The sequence below is a fragment of the Podarcis gaigeae genome, assembly GCF_964106915.1.
Source record: "Podarcis gaigeae genome assembly, chromosome: 5".
NCBI classification, from domain to species: Eukaryota; Metazoa; Chordata; class Lepidosauria; order Squamata; family Lacertidae; genus Podarcis; species Podarcis gaigeae.
Window position 1 is genome coordinate 95,694,698 of NC_139681.1, and position 20,694 is coordinate 95,715,391.

Genomic DNA, 20,694 nt, shown 5'->3' on the forward strand with positions numbered 1-20,694 from the left:
GCCCAAAGTCCATGGAATTGCAGCACAAAAGTGGGAAGCCAGGCAAATGGTGGAGAGCAGGAAGCAAAGCGGCAGGGATGTTATACTAATTTTGTTGTCATTGTTGTTATATGATCTCCAGTAGAAGGAAAATGACAATCATATAACAAAAGGCTCTGGGCATCTTCCAGTAAATTAAAACACATTAGGACATCAAACATTACAAAACTTCCCTATCCACAGCTGCCTTCAGAAATAAAGGCCATCAGGCAACATTAAAACACGGCCAGGGCAAAAGCCAAACAGATCTCCCGGGATTTAATAATAATAATAATAATAATAATAATAATAATAATAATAATAATAGTTGTACTCTGCTGATCTGTCTGGGTTTCCACAGCCACTCTGGGCAGCTCCCAACAGAATAATAATCAGAATAATAATAATAATAATAATAATAATAATAATAATAATAATAAGCGATAAAACATCAAACATTAAAAACTTCCCTAAACAGGGCTTCCTTCAGATGTCTTCTAAAAGTCAGATAGTTGTTAATTTCCTTGACATCTGATGGAAGGGCGTTCCACAGGGCGGGCGCCACTACCGAGAAGGGCCTTTGGGTATCACTTGGGTGCTGCTACAGAGAAGGCTCTGAATACTTTCAGCAGATCTCTCTGCCCTAAATGAAATTCCCCCCAAAGGTCTAAGCCAGTGGTTCCTAATCTTTTTTTGGCCATGCCCCACCTAAGCATCTCTAAAATCCTGATGTCACCCACCCACCCTGCCGTGACATATAATTCTTATTATTCAAAAAGTGAACTCCTATTCACGTGGAGGAAACCTAAAAAGGCCATTCACTGTTAATAACTCATTCCCGAATTGCCCCCCTTAAAAATCAAATCCCCCCCGCCCCGTGGGGCATGTGGGAACCACAGGGACTCTAAGCAGATCTCACAACCTTGGGATCAGCCACTAAACCTTCTGGCTTTGACAAAGAGATGCCAAAAGAGGTTCACAACTGAGCAAATGCAGGCTCTGGCACCCTAACAAACACCTGCAATCCAAAGGAATGAATCCCCCCTCCTCAACACACTTGGCCCATTTATCTCTGGGCAGAAGCGAGGTTGCTCCTCAAGAGGAAGTCCAGCTGTTCAGACTTAGCAAGCCAAGTGCTTGCATGTGATATGATCTTTATGGCATGGGAGGAATTCCGCCCATGTCCCACACGGCTCACATTTACCTTCGCTGTGCTGGCTGCCCGCGCTTCCCCCTCCATAGCTGTAGCCTGGGTCAGGAAATCCAGGGTGGGGGTTGTATGGATGGGGTGGCGGATACTGGTAGGGGAAGGCCATGGGCCATGGGGCAGCTCCTGGGTGAGGCAAAGGAGCCAAGGTGTCCTGATCGGAGGCGCCACTGGACCCATCGTGGTCATGCAAGGACAGGCTGGCCATGTCTGTGAAATAGGGACAGAGAAAGGGCAAAGGTTACACCAGGAGCAAGGGCATAAGTGAGCTTATCCTCATTTCTTACCTATGAAATTCAGGTTGTAGTGCAAAGAGGGAGTGGGCGGCATGGGAGGATGCTTGTCTCCTGGTGGGAAGTTTTTGATTGAAAGCTAAAGATCCCCGCAGAGGAGGTGACTAGTCTGACTCCAAAATACAGGACAAAAGGGAAAGGACGATGTCAAGTTCAGCAAGAAAGGAGACTCCGACTGAACTTTAGGAAGAACTTTCTGATGATAAGAGCAGACTCCCTTGGGAGGTGGTGGACTCTCCTTCCTTGCAGATTTTAAAGCAGAGTTTGGGTGGCCATCTGTTGTGGATTCTTCAGCTGTGATTCCTGCATTGTAGTGGGCTAGACTAGATGAACTCGGGTTCCCTTCCAACTCTACAATTCTATGATTCTGCAAAGCCACATGGGCTTGCTTTGAGGGCTCTCCTACTTCTACTCTCCCATGAAACAGATGGCCACGTTGAGAGCCTGCCAGAACCACCCACTACCTGTTCTTGCTCCCCCACCCCCTGCACAGTGCAAAGAAGGAGTCTTACTGCCGCAGAGGTCGCCAAAGATGTAGTAGCACTGCTCCGAGAAGGTGATCTTGTTGACAGTGTGTCGGATGTAACCGGCCTTCAGGAGGTTGCTGGCATACTTGCGGGATTCTCGCCTGTCTGTGAAGCCTTCTACATGGTGGTAGAGCCAATCTACCACATCGGATCCTGCCAGGAGACAGCAGCAAAGAGGGACTCAGCAAGGATGGAAGCAGACAGCACCCTGTTCTGCTCTGAGGAGAGGAAGGTGCTTGGAGGGAAGCTGGCTCCAGCCTTCTTTTGCTGCCTTAGTCCAACTTAAAGGTAAAGGTACCCCTGACCATTAAGTCCAGTCAGGGGTTGCGCGCTCATAGGCCGAGGGAGCCGGCGTTTGTCCGCAGACAGCTTCCGGGTCATGTGGCCAGCATGACTAAGCTGCTTCTGGTGAACCAGAGCAGCGCACAGAAACACCGTTTACCTTCCCACTGGAGCGGTATCTATTTATCTACTTGCACTTGACGTGCTTTCGAACTGCTAGGTGGGCAGGAGCTGGGACCGAATAACAGAAGCTCACCCCATCGCGGGGATTCAAACCGCCGACCTTCTGAGTGGCAAGCCCTAGACTCTGTGGTTTAACCCACAGCGCCACCCGGCTTACTGGGCTATAAAGAAGATGATGTTCAGAAGTCATGATGGAGTCATAATGTACCTAGATGCTCCTCCTGACGTGCTCAATAACATCTTACCAACCTCTGTGCTCAATCTGATGCAACATAGTGGCTTAGAATGAAGGTTGTGAACCAGAAGTTTCTGACCCTAATCTGTTCTCACCCCTGAACTCACTTCAGGCAAGCCATTATGCTCTCAGCCTCAAGGACACCCCAGCCCCACTTCTGAAACAGGCATAGTAAGACCCATCTTACAGGACACATAAAACACTTAAGTGCACTGTGTAAATGCTAAGTATCCTCTTTATTCTGCTAATCTTGAGGGCTAGAGAGTGAAAGCTGAGACTCTAAGGAATCCAATTCTGCAGCAGATGCCGTGTATAATCCTGTTTTTAGAGACACTTCTCTTGCAAACAGGTTAGTATGTTTTCCCTCTGATACACATCTAACCTGCCCTCCTTATGAAGTTACCGTCGCGCAACTCAAATAGGGGCTTGAGACCGTTATCTGCTTGGGAGAGGCAAACAGCGAGTGGTTCTCCATTTGCCCTATGGAGGGCCTGCGTCTTACCAATGAAGGCATTGGGGATGGTGATCTTCAGCCACATGCGGTCGCGCACCTCCAAGCCCGACTCTGGCGAAGCCATGGCTTTGACAATCGTGGCCATGTCGCTGTGGATGGACAGGTGAAAGTCATCGAGACCTGCGGGTTGGATGGAGGGAAGGGAGGAGAGATGAGAGGGGATGGAAAGGCAGAGGAGCACATGAAGGTGCCACACACAGGAGGGTAGGGCAATGGAACAATACACCACAGGCACACCTCAAGTTTCTGCAATCCTTCTTGGGTCAGGATTCCCCCTAGGAACCACTGAAGGTGCAAAAAAAGAGAGCAGCAGGCCTCATACTGGGCTGCTCTTTGCATTTTCCCTAGAAACAGTCAACTGCAATCTAACTACAACGCCCTGAGCACACCCAGCCCAAGCAGGGCAAATGGCCGGTGGTTAAATGGCCCTTACTGACAAAGCACAAACTTAAAGTTGCCCCAGAGGTGCACTAAACACACACACACACACACACTTCTGGTGACTAAGCAGCCAGCGCACCTCCCCGGGCTTATGCTCCGAGCTGGACTGCTGGCGCAATGAGTGGCCGCCCCAAACTTAAGTACCCTCATCTGACAGCCTATGAGTCCTTCAACACGGAAGTTGTAGCTGTGCCTGCCTCTTCAAGCTGCTCCTGGTCCTGGGGGACAGTGGGGAGGGGATTCTGCCAGCCTCCCTCCTTCAGACAACACATCTCCCTCCTCTCCTAGCACATCCTGTCCTTCCTCCCCCATCTCTGGCTGCTGCCTCGCAGGAGGCACCAAACCCCATAAATCACGACCCTCTTCCCCCAGGTCAGCTTCTGGCCTGCTTCTCCTTCCACCTGCTCTGCGGAGCCCTGCCAGTCCCTGGCACGCAACCTCCATTACTACCCAGACTGTTTTATCCTTCAACAGCTCTTTTTTTAGAAAGCTCAGAGCAGCTTAAACACCTGATCAGGTACACATCTGCTTAGTTTCAGTAACGCTGCAGCACCAGGCCTTGCCATTCTTCTCAACGGGCCAACTTCATCGCCTCTGGCCAAAACCCACTCAGAGGCCAGTGCTATGAAGCAGCTGTCCCAAACGCGCCTCTTTGCTGCACAATTCCTAACACATCCACCTTTCCTCTCTTGAGCTCCCTTCTGGAAGAGAGGGTAAGTTCTCCTGTGCTCAGCATCACATCTTCCAACTTCTTCACCATTTGCCTAACAGGAAGCCAGCACTGCGTCCACCTGAATAACTCATGCTCCCTGGAGTTGTTCTGGGACCGTTCAGGGTTTTCAGCCAGCGACTGCTTAACTTCAATCCATTTACAAGGGACTCTGCAGCGTTTCAGCCCCAAACATAGCCATTTATCTCAAGCAATTCAGTCAACGCTGCTTCACTGAGAAGGATATGGCTACACCAGAAAAATCACTGCACACTGCTACTTGTGTATGTGATATCTTTTGTTATTTTTATTTTCAACGTGTAAGTCGCTTTGAGGCATGGATGTAAAAATGCTACTAATACATATAATAAAAATAGATGCCCTGCAAAGTTGTCAGGGTTCTCCTCCCTCCTTTTTGCAACCCTCTTGATTCTCCCACCGACCACACAGGAAATGCTCATTATCCTAGAAGAAGCAACTAAGTGGAGAAATCTGCGGCCTTCTGTTTCGCCTAGACTCACACAGGTCCCTTATCCTGATCATCCTCCAATCTTTGGTTTAAAATTTCTAGCTTCTAAAAGCACCCCTGTTTCCTTAGCAAAAGATGGAACAAACGCCTCTTTCCATGCAGCTCAAGATCTATTGAGGGAAACCATCCTCTTTCCAAGCCTCAAATCTGGGTTTTGGCCCTGTGCATGTATTGCTCCTATCAGGTTACGGCGTGCAGGTGACCAGAAGCCGAGCAGGGGTGGGGGACACACAGGCACGAGGACTTACGTTCGGTTTCTGGGATGGAGCTGGTGATGGAGGAGCTGGTGGAAGTGATTGTGCTCATGGATGGGCTCATACCGTACGCTGGGTAGGTGCCGGTCATCGCTGCAGTGTGGGAAACCCAGGCTGCTGGGTCAATGGGCCTGATGGGCTCACCTAAAGGGAACACACAGGGCAGGTGAGGAGGCCCCCTCCGCAAGAGTCATCCCCTCTCGCCAAAGGCGCCACCTCTGGGCAAGCCCTGTCCTCCCCCAGCATCAGCCGGGACTCACCCGGATCGGAGCATGGAGAGTCTGGCCCAGCCCAGATTCGCTGGGGAGCAACTGGGGGAGAAAGAAGAGAGGGAGGATCAACATGAGGGGTGTGGGGGGGAGCTCCCCCTAGGCGGAGGCAGGCATGGGGCAGAGGGGCACGGGGTGGGTATGGGCTGCATGCAGGGAATTGGCCTGCTAACTTGGTACCTTGTCTTGGGTGTGATGTGGAATAGGGGACTGATTACGCATGGGGAGATGGAAAGGGGCAAGAAAGAGGCAGACAGAGAGAGAGCAGCACAGAGGGCCAGAAAAACGGGTTCGAAACCTCGGTCACACCCTTAGGGCCAATTTATACATTCAACAGAAAGAAGCAGTCAGGTGTTTCCAAGATAGCCAGATGGGTTGTGTATAAGTAATACATCATCATCATCATCATTTTTATTATTATTGATGCAGGTGAGGGATCATGCCTACAAAATATTTATTTGTTGTTACATTTTTATGCCACCTTTCTCCAAGGTACTCAAGGTGGCAAACTTGCTTCTCTCCCCCCCCCCTCTGTTTTGCCCTCCCAACAACCACGTGCTGTAAGTTAGGCTGAGAGACAGTGTGACTGGTACCCCAGTTCTCCCAGGGTGCTTCATGGCTGAGTGGGGATTTGAACCCTGGCCCCCCAAATCCCAGTTCAGCACTCTAACCACTACACCACACTGGGTCTCATGTATGTAAAATCTCCCTAAGGTAAAGGTACCCCTGCCCATACGGGCCAGTCTTGACAGACTCTAGGGTTGTGCGCTCATCTCACTCTAGAGGCCGGGAGCCAGCGCTGTCCGCAGACACTTCCGGGTCACATGGCCAGCGTGACAAGCTGCATCTGGGGAGCCAGCGCAGCACACAGAACGCCGTTTACCTTCCCGCTGGTAAGCGGTCCCTATTTATCTACTTGCACCCAGGGGTGCTTTTGAACTGCTAGGTTGGCAGGCGCTGGGACCAAACAACGGGAGCGCACCCCGCCGCGGGGATTCAAACTGCCGACCATGCGATTGGCAAGTCTTAGGCGCTGAGGTTTTACCCACAGCGCCACCCGCATCCCAGCAGGGTAAAGGGCTTCAGCCTAGCTTTCTCTCCCATATGCTATTTTTCTGGGTACAAGGAGTCCCCACCCCATCCCAGTAAAGGAGCATTCAAACATGCAACTCCCTTGGCCGCTTGCATCCTGCAACAAGGCAATATTGGGGTGGGGCACGTTATTAACTGTTGGTTCTATAGAACACCAGTCCTCATGCACACTATTAAGCAAACCAAGAAATGAAGCAAAAACCACTTACTCCTGGGTAGCGAGAAGCAGCCCCTGGGGCTGGGATCCCAGCACTTGGCAACAGTCAGAGTGATGGGCCTGGAAGAGAAACATAATGGCTGTCACTGCTACCAGATCTGGTCAGCTCAGTTCGCAGAAAAGCCACCCACATACACACATCTAGACATGCAGAAGAAACAATAATAAATCTTCCCCTATAAACTGAGTGGGCGAGTTTTACATCCCTAAAGCTCAGTACTGGGGTATTATGATGGAACAAGACAGGGAAACATGTGAGAAGCTCTCGCTTGCTTTGAACACTGGCCCCCTGACACTTTGTTTTCCTCTTTCTGCTATATCAAAGTAAATAGCATAATATAACAGAAAGGGGAAAACAAAGTGTCAGGGGCCAGAAAGGCTGTCCTTTTCCCTAAACAGAATTCCACTGCCACCAAACCCAAATGCAGCAACTAGAATAGATGAAGGCTGGTGCCACTATCTTTGTCTTTTGCTCACACACAATGAACCTGTAAGCCTTGGGCTATCTTTCCTTGAAAATTTCATTTTTACTGATCTGCGGGACTTAACTGTCCTCTAGGCTCACTTGGAACAGTCAGCAGTCCAAGATGGCCATGGATCTTCTGCAGGGCACCAGGGGGCACTGCTAGAAACTGAGCGCCAGCCCTGCATTACCAGATGCCACCAAGCCCACACTCCCAAGAACAGTTGTAGGTTTAGAGAGTGAGCTGCCTTGGAGCTGCAGGGATGGGAAAAGGCTACCTACCCTGGCTTGTGCACAATCTCCCTCAGCACTCGCACAGCGTCGTCGTTGCTCATGTTTTCAAAATTGATGTCATTCACCTGCAGAGAAAGATGAAAATGTAAGAGCCCCACAAAAGTGTATGGATCTTAAATGAACATGTGGAGATGTCCAACAGCAGTACTGGGATAGATCAGGGATCCCCAAACTAAGGCCTGCGGGCTGGATAAGGCCCAAGGGACTCATTTATCCAGCCCACAGCGACCCCCACTGCTGCCGCCCGCTCTTACCGGAACTGCGCTGCGCGGCTGCCCACTTCCGAAGCACTGGAAATAGTTTGTGCACATGTGCAAGCGTTATTTGCGCATGTGCAAGTTATTTCCAGTGCACATCCAGGTCAGAGGAGGCCCGTGCACATGTCCACAAGCCATTTACGATGCTCCTCTGACCCGGAAGTGCGCCGGAAATAGCGTGTGTGCACACACGTATGGGCACGCGCTCCCCCGCCCTCCAGCCCACTGCACGACCAGCCCGAGGTGCAGTAAGTCTGCTGACCCCTGGGATAGATGGATCAATCTGGTCGCCATCAGGTAGAAGTATTTCCCAGCCCCACCACCTTTTCTAGGTAGAGATGTGCGGGAGAGGGCAGTGGCTGCTCCACATCAGATAGTCTTCTAAGAAACTGATTGCCTTGACCCTTTCCAGTCTAGGTTCAGTCCTGTGCTTGAGGCAGAAACAGCCTTGGTTGTCGTGACTGATGACCTTTATCAGGAGCGCGACAGCAGGAGTCTGAATGTTGCTCCTCCTGATCTCTTGGTGGCTTTAGATGCCACTGACCAAGGCATCTTTCTGGACCAGCTCTGTGGGTTAGGAAGCCTATAGTAATCTGGCGGTTCCACTACTACCTGCAGGGCCAGTTTCAGAAGGGAGCTATTGCTCAGCCTTGTGGCACAATTTGTGCTACAGGGATTTGCAAAGTTCCATTGTATCCCTCATTCTGTTTAGCATCACGGAGCAAAGTGGCACCCAGCCATGTTTCTCCTTCCCCTCTGAATCAGGTGAGGCTGAACATGTCTTGGAACAATGCCTAAACACTGGAGGACTGGAGAAGGGTCACAAAACTGAAACCAAACTAGACAGAGGAGCTGTGCATGGGCAGTTATCAGATCTGGAAGTAGATTGCTGGCCTGTTCCAAGTGGGGTTGCCCTTTCCTTGACAATGAGATGGCTAGCATGGAGCACCTTCTGTCAGCTATGGCTGGTTCATCAAGTAAAGCAGTTCCTGGACAGGGAGTGCCTGATTACAGTGACCAATGAAGTGGTGACTTCCCAGCTGGACTATTATAATGTGCTGGGGGGCGCTATCCTTGATGAAGTTCCAGAAGCTGCATCGAGTGCAGAATGTGACAGCTAGGCTTCTAAGTGGCTTAACCCATTGGGGGCATGGAACGCCTACCCTGAAAGATTTACATTTGCTCAGAATATGCTGTTTGGGCAAAATTCAAGGGGTGATTTATGAAGCCCTATAGAATATGGGGCCTTAATACTTGAAAAATCTGCTCATATATATGAAACTGCCTCTGCATTAAGATCAGGAGGGCAGACTTTCTCGGCTGTGCTGCAGGCATTTAAGATCTGCTATGCAGTTATCTCAGTGGTGGTCCCCTGGTGCCAGTCCCTCTGAGATAGAAGACTACCATATTTTTCGCTCTATAAGACGCACCTGGCCATAAGACGCACCTAGTTTTTGGAGGAGGAAAACAAGGAAAAAAATATTCTGAATCTCAGAAGCCAGAACAGCAAGAGGGATCGCTGCGCAGTGAAAGCAGCAATCCCTCTTGCTGTTCTGGCTTCTGGGATAGCTACGCAGCCTGCATTCGCTCCGTAAGACGCACACACATTTCCCCTTACTTTTTAGGAGGGAAAAAGTGAGTCTTATAGAGCAAAAAATACGGTATCTGAAACAGAAATCACATAGCAGTTTCTGCCACCACCTGAAGACCTATTTTTCACCCAAGCATTTGTGGGGTACGGTTGTGTTGATATATTATCGGCTCTAGTGTTTGTACTGCGGAATACTAATTGCTTTGTTGTTCTCTGCCCTGGGGTTCCTTGTCAGTGAAGGGCTGACTAAAGATGTTTTAAACAAATGCTATGGACTGAGCTTTGGGCTTGTACACGCAACGTGTGTGCTCTGCCCCCCACCTATGGCCTCTTTCCTAGATCTGACGGTTCTTGCCTAGGAACAGGCAGGTTTTAAGCTTTCAAAGCCTTAGGTACACAGCCCAGAGGGTTGATCATGGCCCCAGGGTTCCCTTGAGATAAGAACCACATCATTTACACAAACAAGACATTCCAAATCAGCCATCCTGATTTTATCTCTGTCCTGGGTCGCTGTGCTTCCACCTTCCACAGATAGCAAGTACACTCTCTGGTATAGAATCACAGAATTGTAGAGTTGCAAGGGACCAGGAGGATCATCTAGGCCCAACCCCCTTTTGCCCAACGTGTGACTTGAACCCGCAACCCTGAGATTAAGAGTCTCATGCTCTGCCAACTGAGCCATAACTGAAATCTCTGTCGTGATCACAGGATAACAGATTCTGTAGAAAGAGGCCTGGTTCTCACGTCATGCTCAGCCAAACCCTAGGCTCACTGTTCAACTGCGTGGGCTCCTGGACAGAAACCTGCAGCTGCTTTGCGCCTCCCCAGTCCTTTGCGCGTCGCATCGCACTGAGCTTCGCGTATTGTGAGTATAGCATGAAACCAAGGCCTCTTGGACACCTGGCTCTCAAAGTTTTAAAAAAATTAAAAAGCACCTGCAGCAGCATGTCTCCAGGCTCAATTCTTCCATCGGCTGCCACAGCCCCTCCCTTCATGATGGAGCCAATGTAGATGCCGCCGTCGCCACGCTCGTTGCTCTGCCCGACGATGGAGATGCCCAGGAAGTTGTACTTCTCTGTACAATCATAGAATCATAGAGTTGGAAGGGACACAAAGGGGAGGTATTTGTGCAGTTAGAACAGCACACAACCAATGGCCAGCATTTCATTAATCCAGTCAGGCCATTAACTAGCTACAAGGAATGCCTGTTAGGTATTTTTAGACAACAGAAAATGGAGACAGGCTGAAAATGTTTGCGGGGGATTGGATGACCAAATCTAAATCATCTTGTTTTATTGGTAAGCAAAAAAGGAAACTGCCTTTTTTTAAAAAGGGGGGGGGGCACACACAGAGATAGGCATTACCTGTGTGGTAGCACACACTAGAGACTATGGACAAATGGAAAACGATATAAACATGTAGCACTTAGCAAAAAATAATAATAAATGGGACAGGCCATTTAGCATTACATTATGAAATAACATTTTGTCTATGGTAGAAAAAATCCAGTACAGTGGTACCTCGGAAGTCAAATGAAATCCGTTCTAGAAGTCTATTCGACTTTCAAAACGTTCAGAAACCAAGGCGCAGCTTCCAATTGGCTACAGGAAGCTCCTGCGGCCAATTGAAATCCGCGTCGGACATTCAGATTCCAAAGAACGTTTGCAAACTGGAACACTCACTTCCAGGATTGTGGCATTCAGGAGCCAAAACGTTCGACTTGCAAGGTGTTTGGGATCCAAAGTACGACTGTAGTTTGCTCTTCAGCAATCAGGCCTGAGATGCAAAACATCTGTTTGCCCACTTCCTTCCCGCCATCCCAATTTTGGTTATGTGGGCCAAATGGCTTCAAGCAACTACCTGTACTCACCCATGTTGAGGGTAACTGTGATAATGTTCAACGACATGGTAGAATCTGTGATGCTGCTGAAGGATGAGGACTACAACAGAAAGGAAGAGGGTGAGACCCAAAACGTAACCTAGGTGCCACTTGCAAGACCTGTGGAGAGGGTGGGGTAACAATGCCCTCAGAGGTTCTCTCCCTTTTCCCCTTAATTTTTAAATTGTGCCCAACCACTCGTGAGCTCACTTGCAGCACTTTCCCTACTCCCAGACACCCTCCCCAGGGATCTCACCCGTTCAATGCGTGGTACTTTCTGCTTCCGCCTGCGTCGCTTGTGCCTTCTCATCAGCCGGGAGGCGCTACTCTGCTCTGTTGAGCTGCTGAACCTACAGTATGGAGGCAAAAGCAAGGCTCACAAGGTGGCCACCAGGAAAAGCACAGAAAAAGGTAGAGAGGAGGCAAAATAAAACCACCTCTGGGTAACTAGGAATGTAATTAGAAGAGGACAGGGAGCCACCTTGGCCAATCTCTTGCACAGGAGAGGACCTCCTCTTCCATCTATTTCTTGTCCCCAAGCGCACACAAAAACAAAGCAGCAAATGAACAGACACATCACAAAAATGAGTTTCAAGAGATTAGAACAGGCTAAGCCGCATGCTGCAGAGGCACTCTGTACCAGGCTTTGCCAACACGTTGCCCTTCAGATTGGACCACAACTCCCATCAGCCTCCGCAAGCACAGTTGTTCAGCTGTGGCTGATGGAAGTTGTCATTCAACATCTGGGGGCCACCAGTTCGGCAAAGACTAATTTACACTGTGGGAGAAATATGACTCCATGGGGAACCTGGCAAACAATTAAAAAGTTTCATTTATTGCTTCTTGCATAAAGCAGGGAGGGGGAGCCTGTGTTGCTGGACTACAACTCCCATCTTCCCTGACCACTGACTGGAGCAGATGGGCGTTGGGAGTCCCAACAACATCTGGATCATAGGTATCCTGTTCCTGGTGTTAAGGGAATTGGGGAGGAACTGGAATACACACTGTCCTCCTTTGAACATGTTTGGTGGGCGACTTTCTAACAAAAGCCGGTGGTGAGCAAAACATACCTACAGAGCATTTCGGGGACAGGGGAGGTGTTCACATCACTCAACAGTCTGTTTCTACTTGCAGCTGTACCTAACTGTGGCAGAACAATGCGCAGGACAGAGGGAAAACTGCCTAAACCAGCTTGGCAATGTGAGCAATTGGAAGATAAAAAATATCCTGCACCCAGTCTACCAAACTCCAGGCGAATACTGATGCGATGGTTCTTCTTTAGAAGAAAAATGATGCACAGGTAAATACTGCAGTGTGTGGAAATAAGACAAGCACAGTTGAACAAAGTGTCTCCTACGCGTACAGTCAAGAGAGTCAGGGTCAGGCCCCTGGCAAGTCCACACACTTTTGCAAACCCTGGCTGGCTGCCACAATGTGAAGAAGGCCAAATCTCTGGAACTCAAATCAGTTCTTTGCTTCCACAATTGTTCCAGGGAGACTAGAATCTGGAGGAAGAAATGACTGAGGCGAGTCAAGGGAGAAGCATTAGATGGGGAAAAGGAACTGAGGAGTTTTTATTTGGGATCCTTCACCAGACTCCAGTCATAGCAGGTCACTTTCTCCCAAGCCATAAATATTCCTTTACCTGCTTGTAGAATCATCTTCATCTGAGTCGAAGAAGCTGGTGGTTTCAAGTTCACTGCTCATGAGGGTTGAGGAGCTTTCATAGCCCCCTAGTTCCCGCCGCCGTTCTGCCTTGGCTGTCCCGTTCACCCTGGGGGCTGGAGTAAAAGGAGGAGAGGGTCAATGGCCAAGGTGAACCATTCAGAAGAGAAGGCCTTCAAAAAGTCAAACAAATATATATCCCACCTGAGAAAGGATCACCAGTTGCCTTTCTAGTGACGGGGAAGCGAAAATATAAGGGGGCCTACAAATAATAGTACCTTCATAACACACTGTGCAAACTAAGCAATCCTACAGAACAACAACCCTGAAGGAGGTTGGCAGGGTTGAGTAGGAGAGGGTTATATCAACATAGCAGCCCTCGTTGGCAAACTCTTTCCAATAGCAGAAAACTAAAAATCTGAACCCAGTTTTCACGTTGTGAGAAGGAGCAGTATGGGAAGGCCTTCCTGAGTCCCAAGCAATCTTTGAGCGGGCTCCCTCTCCCCACAACTTGGCAGATAATTTTTTCTTCTCTGTTTTAAAAGGGAAAGCTAGTCTGCCCATTTGGTCAGATGGGCAGCTGGGTCCGTGGAGGAGCCAGCCCTTGAGTGGGTACAGGGCTGTGGGCCCTGAATTGCACGGAAATTTCAAAAATTGTTGGCTTGGGATGGCGGCAGAGAAGGTGGACCTCCCAAGGCCCCGAGGATGGGGAAGAACATGACCCATGCACACAGCAGCAGAGCCAAGGGCACAGCCTACAGAGCAGACTTTGATAGAGGTGGGGTGGGGACAACTACTATAGCCAGTTGAACTCCAGGAAATAAACTTCACCATGTTCAGGTCCATCTTTCCTGCGCGGCCTTTCCCTCTGTATCGATACCACTGAGTCAGTCTCCGTCTCATTATCCAGGTTCTCTCGACTTCCTCCAGTATTGGGACTGCAAAGTAAAAAACAAACAAATACACACACATAGTAGAAAACTGTGCAGAAGCACCTCCTCCAAATTTGCCCACAGAAGTGTGAGGCTTAAAAAAAAGGCTGAGGGCAGAACTTAAAACATGCAAAAGGTGTGCTGTGCAATCCTTTCTGGACTGTACCATGTCAGACGGCAGGATGGGGGCCTGAATATTTGGCATTCCCTGTGCTTTCTTTTTTAAAAAACCAAATGCACACTCTTTTTCGTATATGTATGACACTCCTACATACGGCAGGGGTGGGTGCCAGAGCAGTGCCCATACGCCACTGCGTCAAGTTTAAGTGTTAAAAGAGGAAAGAAGCCCAGTAGGTTCCACAGTGGTCTCAGTTTCCTTTGCGGATCCCGTGCTGAGAGCACTCCAGGCACAAGGCTGGTCATGAAGCCACCATGCTCAGGAATTGGGTCTCTCTAGTGTTAACTTTTATCCCTGCCACTTGAAACAGGCAGAGACTAAGCTTCCTTTTGCCAGAAGAGAATGGAACCTTGAACGCGCTTCCTGCAGAGAAACTGCTCAACTTTCTCCCTGCTCAAGGTAAGGCTGCTCCTTATACACAGACACACAACTTACTGAAAAGAAGGAGGCCTGGAGTCTCCTATCCCTCCAGTACGCTCAATGGAGGGCGGCAGCTCTGGCTGATTGTCGGCGCAGACAGACCCGGCGTCGGAATGAGACCCCTCAGCAGACACCAGCTGAAAGGAGAAAACAAGCTCAAGGTAAGCCAGCCTAGGCAGCTAAAATTTTTCTTCCATTTTGAAGGGTAGGTTCAAAGTATTGCAATATAACAAAGCAGCCTGTTGGTCTCGTTACGTACATCTGTTTAGTGACACCATAACAAATAAGGATGTCACTCTGAGGTTGTGCAGCTGGGATGGGAGCCAAGATCTAACTTCTAACTGCAGGGATAAAGGACAAATCACACCACTTACAGAGGCACCTGCAAAAAGAGGCTTCAGAGGAAGAATAAAAATCAGCTTTGCAGGCTAAAAATAATAATACTAACAAACAAAGCTACAAAAGATGGGGAGGGGACACCCTAAGGTAAAAAAAGCACCCCAGATAATTAAGTCCAGTCAAAGGCAACTATGAGGTTGCGGCACTCATCTTGCTTTCAGGCCAAGGGAGCCAGCATTTATCCACAGACAGCTTTCCGGGTCATGCAGCCAACATGACTAAACCACTTCTGGCACAACAGGACACCATGACGGAAGCCAGAGCACACAGAAATGCCATTTTATCTTCCCACCAGAGTGGTACCTATTTATGTACTTGAACTGGTGTGCTTTCGAATTGCTAGGTTGGCAGGAGCTGGGACAGAGCAATGGGAGCTCACCCCATCGCGGGGATTTAAACTGCCGACCTTTCGATTGGCAAGCCGAAGAGGCTCAGTGGTTTAGACCACAGCACCACCCATGTCCCTAACAGTTTACTGACATTAAAACAGAGATGCAAGGATAGCCCACTGAATTATCTGTTGTTCTTTCATTGTTGCTGGTGCTGCTGCAACCATTTTCCCTGCATCAAGTACTTCCTAAAAGTACTAAACCATCACTCAATAGTAACTTCCTTCTGCTAAAATCAATGCATATGTTTAAGGAAACCTATGTAGAGAAGAAGGATGCAGGTGGTGCTGTGGTCTAAACCACAGAGCCTAGGGCTTGCCGATCGGAAGTTCGGGGTGAGCTCCCGTTGCTCGGTCCCTGCTCCTGCCTACCTAGCAGTTCAAAAGCACGTCAAAGCGCAAGTAGATAAATAGGTACCGCTCCGGCGGAAAGGTAAACAGCATTTTCGTGCACTGCTTTGGTTCGCCAGAAGCAGCTTAGTCATGCTGGCCATATGACCCGGAAGCTGTCTGCGGACAAACGCCGGCTCCCGTGGACTATAGAGTGAGATGAGCGCCGCAACCCCAGAGTTGTCCGTGACTGGACCTAACGGTCAGGGGTACCTTTACCTCTATGTAGAGAAGAGCCCTGAGAGCCAACTTGGCAGCTACAGGAAGTAGGTGGATTCTTTCTCCCAGGAGCGACAGGCTGGGAATCCGTCTACCAACATGCCTGAAGACAGGATTCCTTGGATGAACAATCCTGCCTAATCCCTGGCCTCTTGAGCTGTCTGGACGGACTCTGGCTGAACTCCCCCACCCCATCTTCCTAAAATTAGAGTCACACTCCTGAAATAGCTCCTCAGTGTCTGGACCCAGCAACACACACACCCCCTCACCCCACCCCTAAGTCATGGGGGATATGAGAGCAGGAGGCGACAGGCACAATGCACAAAGGAAGAGGCCACTCTTCACTCAAAGGGCCCAGCTGTCCTGCTAGGAAACAGATGGCATACAAAGCCAAAAGGCTGTGCCTAGAAATCTCAAAATTCTGTGCCCGGAATAAACCCTGCCAGTTAGGAAATCTGATTATTCTAATTGGATAATATTCAGGGGTTGCAGAATGTGGGATCTTTTGCGATGATCCCTGGAAGGAAAGGATAGTGGGGGGAGGCGGGCCACGACCTTGCCAAGAGACAGGTGAATAAATGCAGAGGTCTCACACCTGGCTATTCAAAAGTCCTACAACTCTCTGTCTAGCACAGATTGTTAACACAGTAATAGGTTTAGAGTATTTCCCGATTTGCAGGTAAATGGGCTAGAAGCTTCGTTTATTCTTCAAAATGAAGTTTTCAGGATTGTGTGCTAGAAGCCATATTTGTGGAATAATAATGACTATTCTAGGACTGGGTGCTACTAAGCATTGGTAATCTATATAGTTCAGCAGGATATTCTACAGCAAATAGCTGTTTCTGAGGTCATCTATTTCTAAAAGGGGGCAGGTTTTGCCCCTCACCTCTCCGCTGCCCCAACCTTCCCAGCTGCTGCTCTGTCAATGTCTCCCCTGGCGACTGACGGCAGCCACTGACATCTATCAGAGGGGAGGGGGAAGGGGCTGCAGTGTCAGCTGCAACTAACTTTTGGTCCAATTAGATCTATGAGACTTGTTTCTCCCCAACCTCAGTTTCTGTCTCTGACTGCCCCTCAACTTTTATCCAAACAGAAACCCAGCTGATGCTGTGGAAATATGGTGTCTCTCCACCCCCTCCCAAATCCCAGGTAAGTGATAACTGATACCAATGTCAGATAATCAAGACAAGATGTCCTCCCCATCAAACATCTTCCTACTGCAGCCTCATTCATTTTTCGTTACAGGTCAATGAGGACTACTGGCTTCTATGAGAAAGAGAAGACGGGCCAAAATCTGTAATGGAGGGTGGTGGAGTAGGGATGGGGGGGGGGGGCCAGCAAGGCAGCAGGGAGGACAGATGTCTGCTCATAGTGTATACATATCTCCTCCTCTCCCATCCTCTGGATTCCTCCTGCGTGTGGGTGGGTGGCCCCCTTCCAGAAGTGGGTGACAAGAGTGCAACGGAAGGTGGGAGCAGTGGCTATGCATGATGTATGAACACATCCATTATCACTACCCCTGCATTACAGGAATGGGACTGAGCCCCAAAGAAGGCCTTGCGGAAGTTCAACCATTTACAACAGCCTTTCCCAACTGGTGCCTTCCAGATGTTTTGGACTACAATTCCCATCACCACCAGCCAGCGCAGCAATTTTTGGAGCATCTGGCAATATTAATATGGCAGGAGCAGTTCTGTGACTGACTGCCCAGAGAGAGAAGCTAAGGAGGACTTTTTCCACAGTAAAGCAACCGTGCAAACTGTTGCACCCTAGAACAGGCCAGCACAATGCGTTACCCATAAAACCAACACATTGAACCAGTCATGAGTTGCGGGCTTTCAGTGGTGAACCACCCCTTGGTTTTTCCAGCCTTGGGCAGGCACCCAAAACATGAGGTCTACTCAACCTGGTAGGGCACAACTTGTGCAGGATTTCCTTAAAATCATAGGGACAAGAGCAGTCTTGATATTATTCATGTCATAAAAGGGGCAACCGATGGTAAAGCCTTCAGAATCCAAATCTAGCATAAGCGGCAACCTAAATCCGGGCCTCTAAGCTCACAGAGCTAACACTCCACTGGGACCTGTGGTATTAGAAGACGACATCTGGCTTCCACAGCCAGTACTGGGCTAAGACATTTGCTTCCTGAAGCAAAACACACTATGGCAGCCCAGCCCAGCCCATTCTATGGCTGCTGCAAAAGCAAGCTCACAGAAGAGATCTGGATGTGTCTGAAAATAAATACAAAAAGAGGCTGCTAAAGACACTGCTTCATTACACAGCAGCTGTTTTACAGCGTATCCAACGTTCAGAAATCAGTTTTACACATTCACTCCTATCGAACCTACCAAGCAGCCTGTGACTTTAGAGGTTTTAATTTAGAACGTCTTGATTTGTTTAGCAGATTGCTAGTTTAGCATTAGACCTAACTAGGATAGATGTTTACATTCCACTGGCAAACACTGAAAGAGAATTTAAAGGAGCTGGGAGATTAGCAGTGGTATGAGATCTTTCCCATTATGAAAACGGGTTCTGGCCTAGTTTCAGCATTTTAATTTACGTTAGTGTTGGTAAACGAACCAGGAAAATTAGCCAGGATCCTTTCTTCTAATGGTTTATAAAATGAGGAATGATTGTCTGAACCAAGGTTTCCCAAATTTGGATCTGCAGTTGTTTTTGGACTACAGTTCCCATCATCCCGGAGCACTATTCCTGCTAGCTAGGGATGATGGGAGTTGTAGTCCAACAACAGCTGCAAACCCAAGTTTGGGAAACTCTGGTCTGAACCATGCTGCACTTACATATTACTAAGGTCTTGATTAATTTTAATTCAAATTGATTGAAGCATGTTCCCAAACACAATAACTCGCCCAACTCTTTTATCAGTGGCATAAAGCTGAATTGTTTTGATGACTAAATACCAAAGAGCCATCTACTTCCAGCAACAATCAGTCAGTTCATGAGGATGAACTGGAGCTTATCCCATATCCAGCCATGGAAGGAAAAGAAGAGGTTGCCACTTGCCAATGAGTCTCTCCCTGCTTCCTTCCTCTTTCATGCCAAGGCTGCCATCTCATGTGCCCTTGCTTCAGTCTATGTTCCACTGAATGGAAGGGGACTTACCTTTGAGTAGATATACATAAGAAAGTTTTACATTGCTAGGTTCTTACCCACTGGGTTAAGAGCCCATAGGAATCCAAAAATGGGTTTTATGGATTGTGTCCTGCTTGATGAAGTGCTCCAGAGCCTAGAATGTGATTCCCCAACCCTCCTTACTCTGAGGTGGTCCACCTGGTTTCAGCTGAACATGTGCAAAATTAAGGCATTCACTGGAAGGAACTACCTTGCAAAAACCTTTTAAGGGATAAAGGGGGGGGGATAAAAAGCCCTGGCTCCTCTCACATCAAGGTATAAGCAGGGCAAGTGAAGACAGAACAGGGAATTGCTTCAGCTTAGGACTACCGGGAAGACTTGGACATGCACACAGCCACTAACTCTCACATTCTTTCACCTTCCAAGTTTTAAGGCTTCTGCTGCCTTCCTCTCCAATAGTTGAGCTGAGCTCCTAGCCCAGTGTGGTATAAAGTGCTCAAACCAGCATGCGAGCCTGCCAGCTGACCGGCAAGTAGACAAGCTGTGTTTGCCTTTCTTTTTCCTAGGCAAGGCTGCTGCTGCTCCTTTGCGGCCAGTTGGGCAAGGTGGAATAGAGCATGCTCAGTTTTAAATGGAAACGGAGAAGGTGCTGGGTGGGTAGAGGCCAGAGAACCAAAGATGAGGAGGCCACACAGGCACAGTAAACCTGAGAATTAGGCATTGCAGTTACAGGCCCTGTGAGGAGGGGCACCTCAGCTAATTGGGTTCCAATATGTCACTTGAAGCGGCTGCTTAACCTGCCCACATGGTAAAGCCACTCCTGTACACGGCTGCCTGGAAAAAGAAACCCAGTCAAGAATCCAGCTTACCCAAGACACCACGCGGCCATTGAAACAGGGAAGCTTTGCATTGTCATCTGAGATTTCTTCCTTCACAACGCTGCAAAAAGAAGAGAGAGACAGATGTCAAAGTACAGGTCAGCACATGAGGTCAAAAAATAACAGAGCTGGCAGCCTATTCCAGGGCTTGGACTGCCACGATAATAAAACCTGAGGATGTTTCTTAAGAGGCAGAGATTGGGCATGATACATCAATGCATCTCAATTCTACATCCTAAGCCCTACCTACCCAACCAAGACAGCTCAAATCCAACCAGAAACATCTGTATTTCCTAATCTGCTTATTTCTCAGGTCATATTTGTGGATCTGTCAACTTGCAGCTAAGCCCTCTCCAATTTCTGGTTCTTATTTATGATTTCTATAAAAGGAAGTGTGTGTGTTTAACAGTTCATTTGTCCCTTAGATAGCCCTGTGAAGCGAAGCAAGATTGAGATGTAGCGATGTGTCTAGGCTACCCAGAAAACTACATGACTAAGCATGAATCTGCATGGGAATCCTTCTTAAAAGAAAGACAGGGGGAAGAACAAGGCTGTTTTGCACAATGACAGGTGAAAACATTGGTTCACTTTAAAATGATAAATCAAAGTAAGCCACATTATCCTGTCAGGTCTCAATATTTCAATTGATGTTTTATTCTGAGGAAGAGAACTGATCCCCTTTCTATTGCTGGCTCCTAGACTACACACAACATCTTACCACAAGGGTATTTTAAGTTATGAAAGGCAGACTATAACGTAACATATCCAGAAGACAGAAGTCAAAGGGGACATGGTGGGATGGTCCCAATCCTGTACAAAGGAAAACTGGGTTCTGTAACCTGCATAAACTATGGGGAGCCTATATTATATTGAATTGC

The 20,694-nt window shown here is 48.5% G+C and overlaps 1 protein-coding gene across 3 annotated transcripts in view; it reads right to left on the bottom strand.

Annotated features, from left to right (window-relative positions):
- DVL3 (dishevelled segment polarity protein 3) overlaps window positions 1-20,694 on the bottom strand; it is a 52,820-nt gene that overhangs the window by 4,291 nt on the left and 27,835 nt on the right. For 2 of the 3 annotated variants that reach the window (XM_083739462.1, XM_083739463.1), the window contains exons 2-14: window positions 19,808-19,877; window positions 14,465-14,586; window positions 13,751-13,857; window positions 12,900-13,035; window positions 11,511-11,604; window positions 11,246-11,315; window positions 10,311-10,450; window positions 7,516-7,592; window positions 6,763-6,830; window positions 5,187-5,336; window positions 3,248-3,379; window positions 2,031-2,198; window positions 1,223-1,435 (exon numbers count right to left, since the gene is read on the bottom strand). In XM_083739462.1, coding sequence (XP_083595588.1) covers window positions 1,223-1,435; window positions 2,031-2,198; window positions 3,248-3,379; window positions 5,187-5,336; window positions 6,763-6,830; window positions 7,516-7,592; window positions 10,311-10,450; window positions 11,246-11,315; window positions 11,511-11,604; window positions 12,900-13,035; window positions 13,751-13,857; window positions 14,465-14,586; window positions 19,808-19,877 — 1,547 coding nt within the window. Of the gene's footprint in view, window positions 1-1,222; window positions 1,436-2,030; window positions 2,199-3,247; window positions 3,380-5,186; window positions 5,337-5,452; window positions 5,504-6,762; window positions 6,831-7,515; window positions 7,593-10,310; window positions 10,451-11,245; window positions 11,316-11,510; window positions 11,605-12,899; window positions 13,036-13,750; window positions 13,858-14,464; window positions 14,587-19,807; window positions 19,878-20,694 lie in introns of all 3 variants that reach the window. The other variant, XM_083739461.1, reaches the window with a different exon arrangement.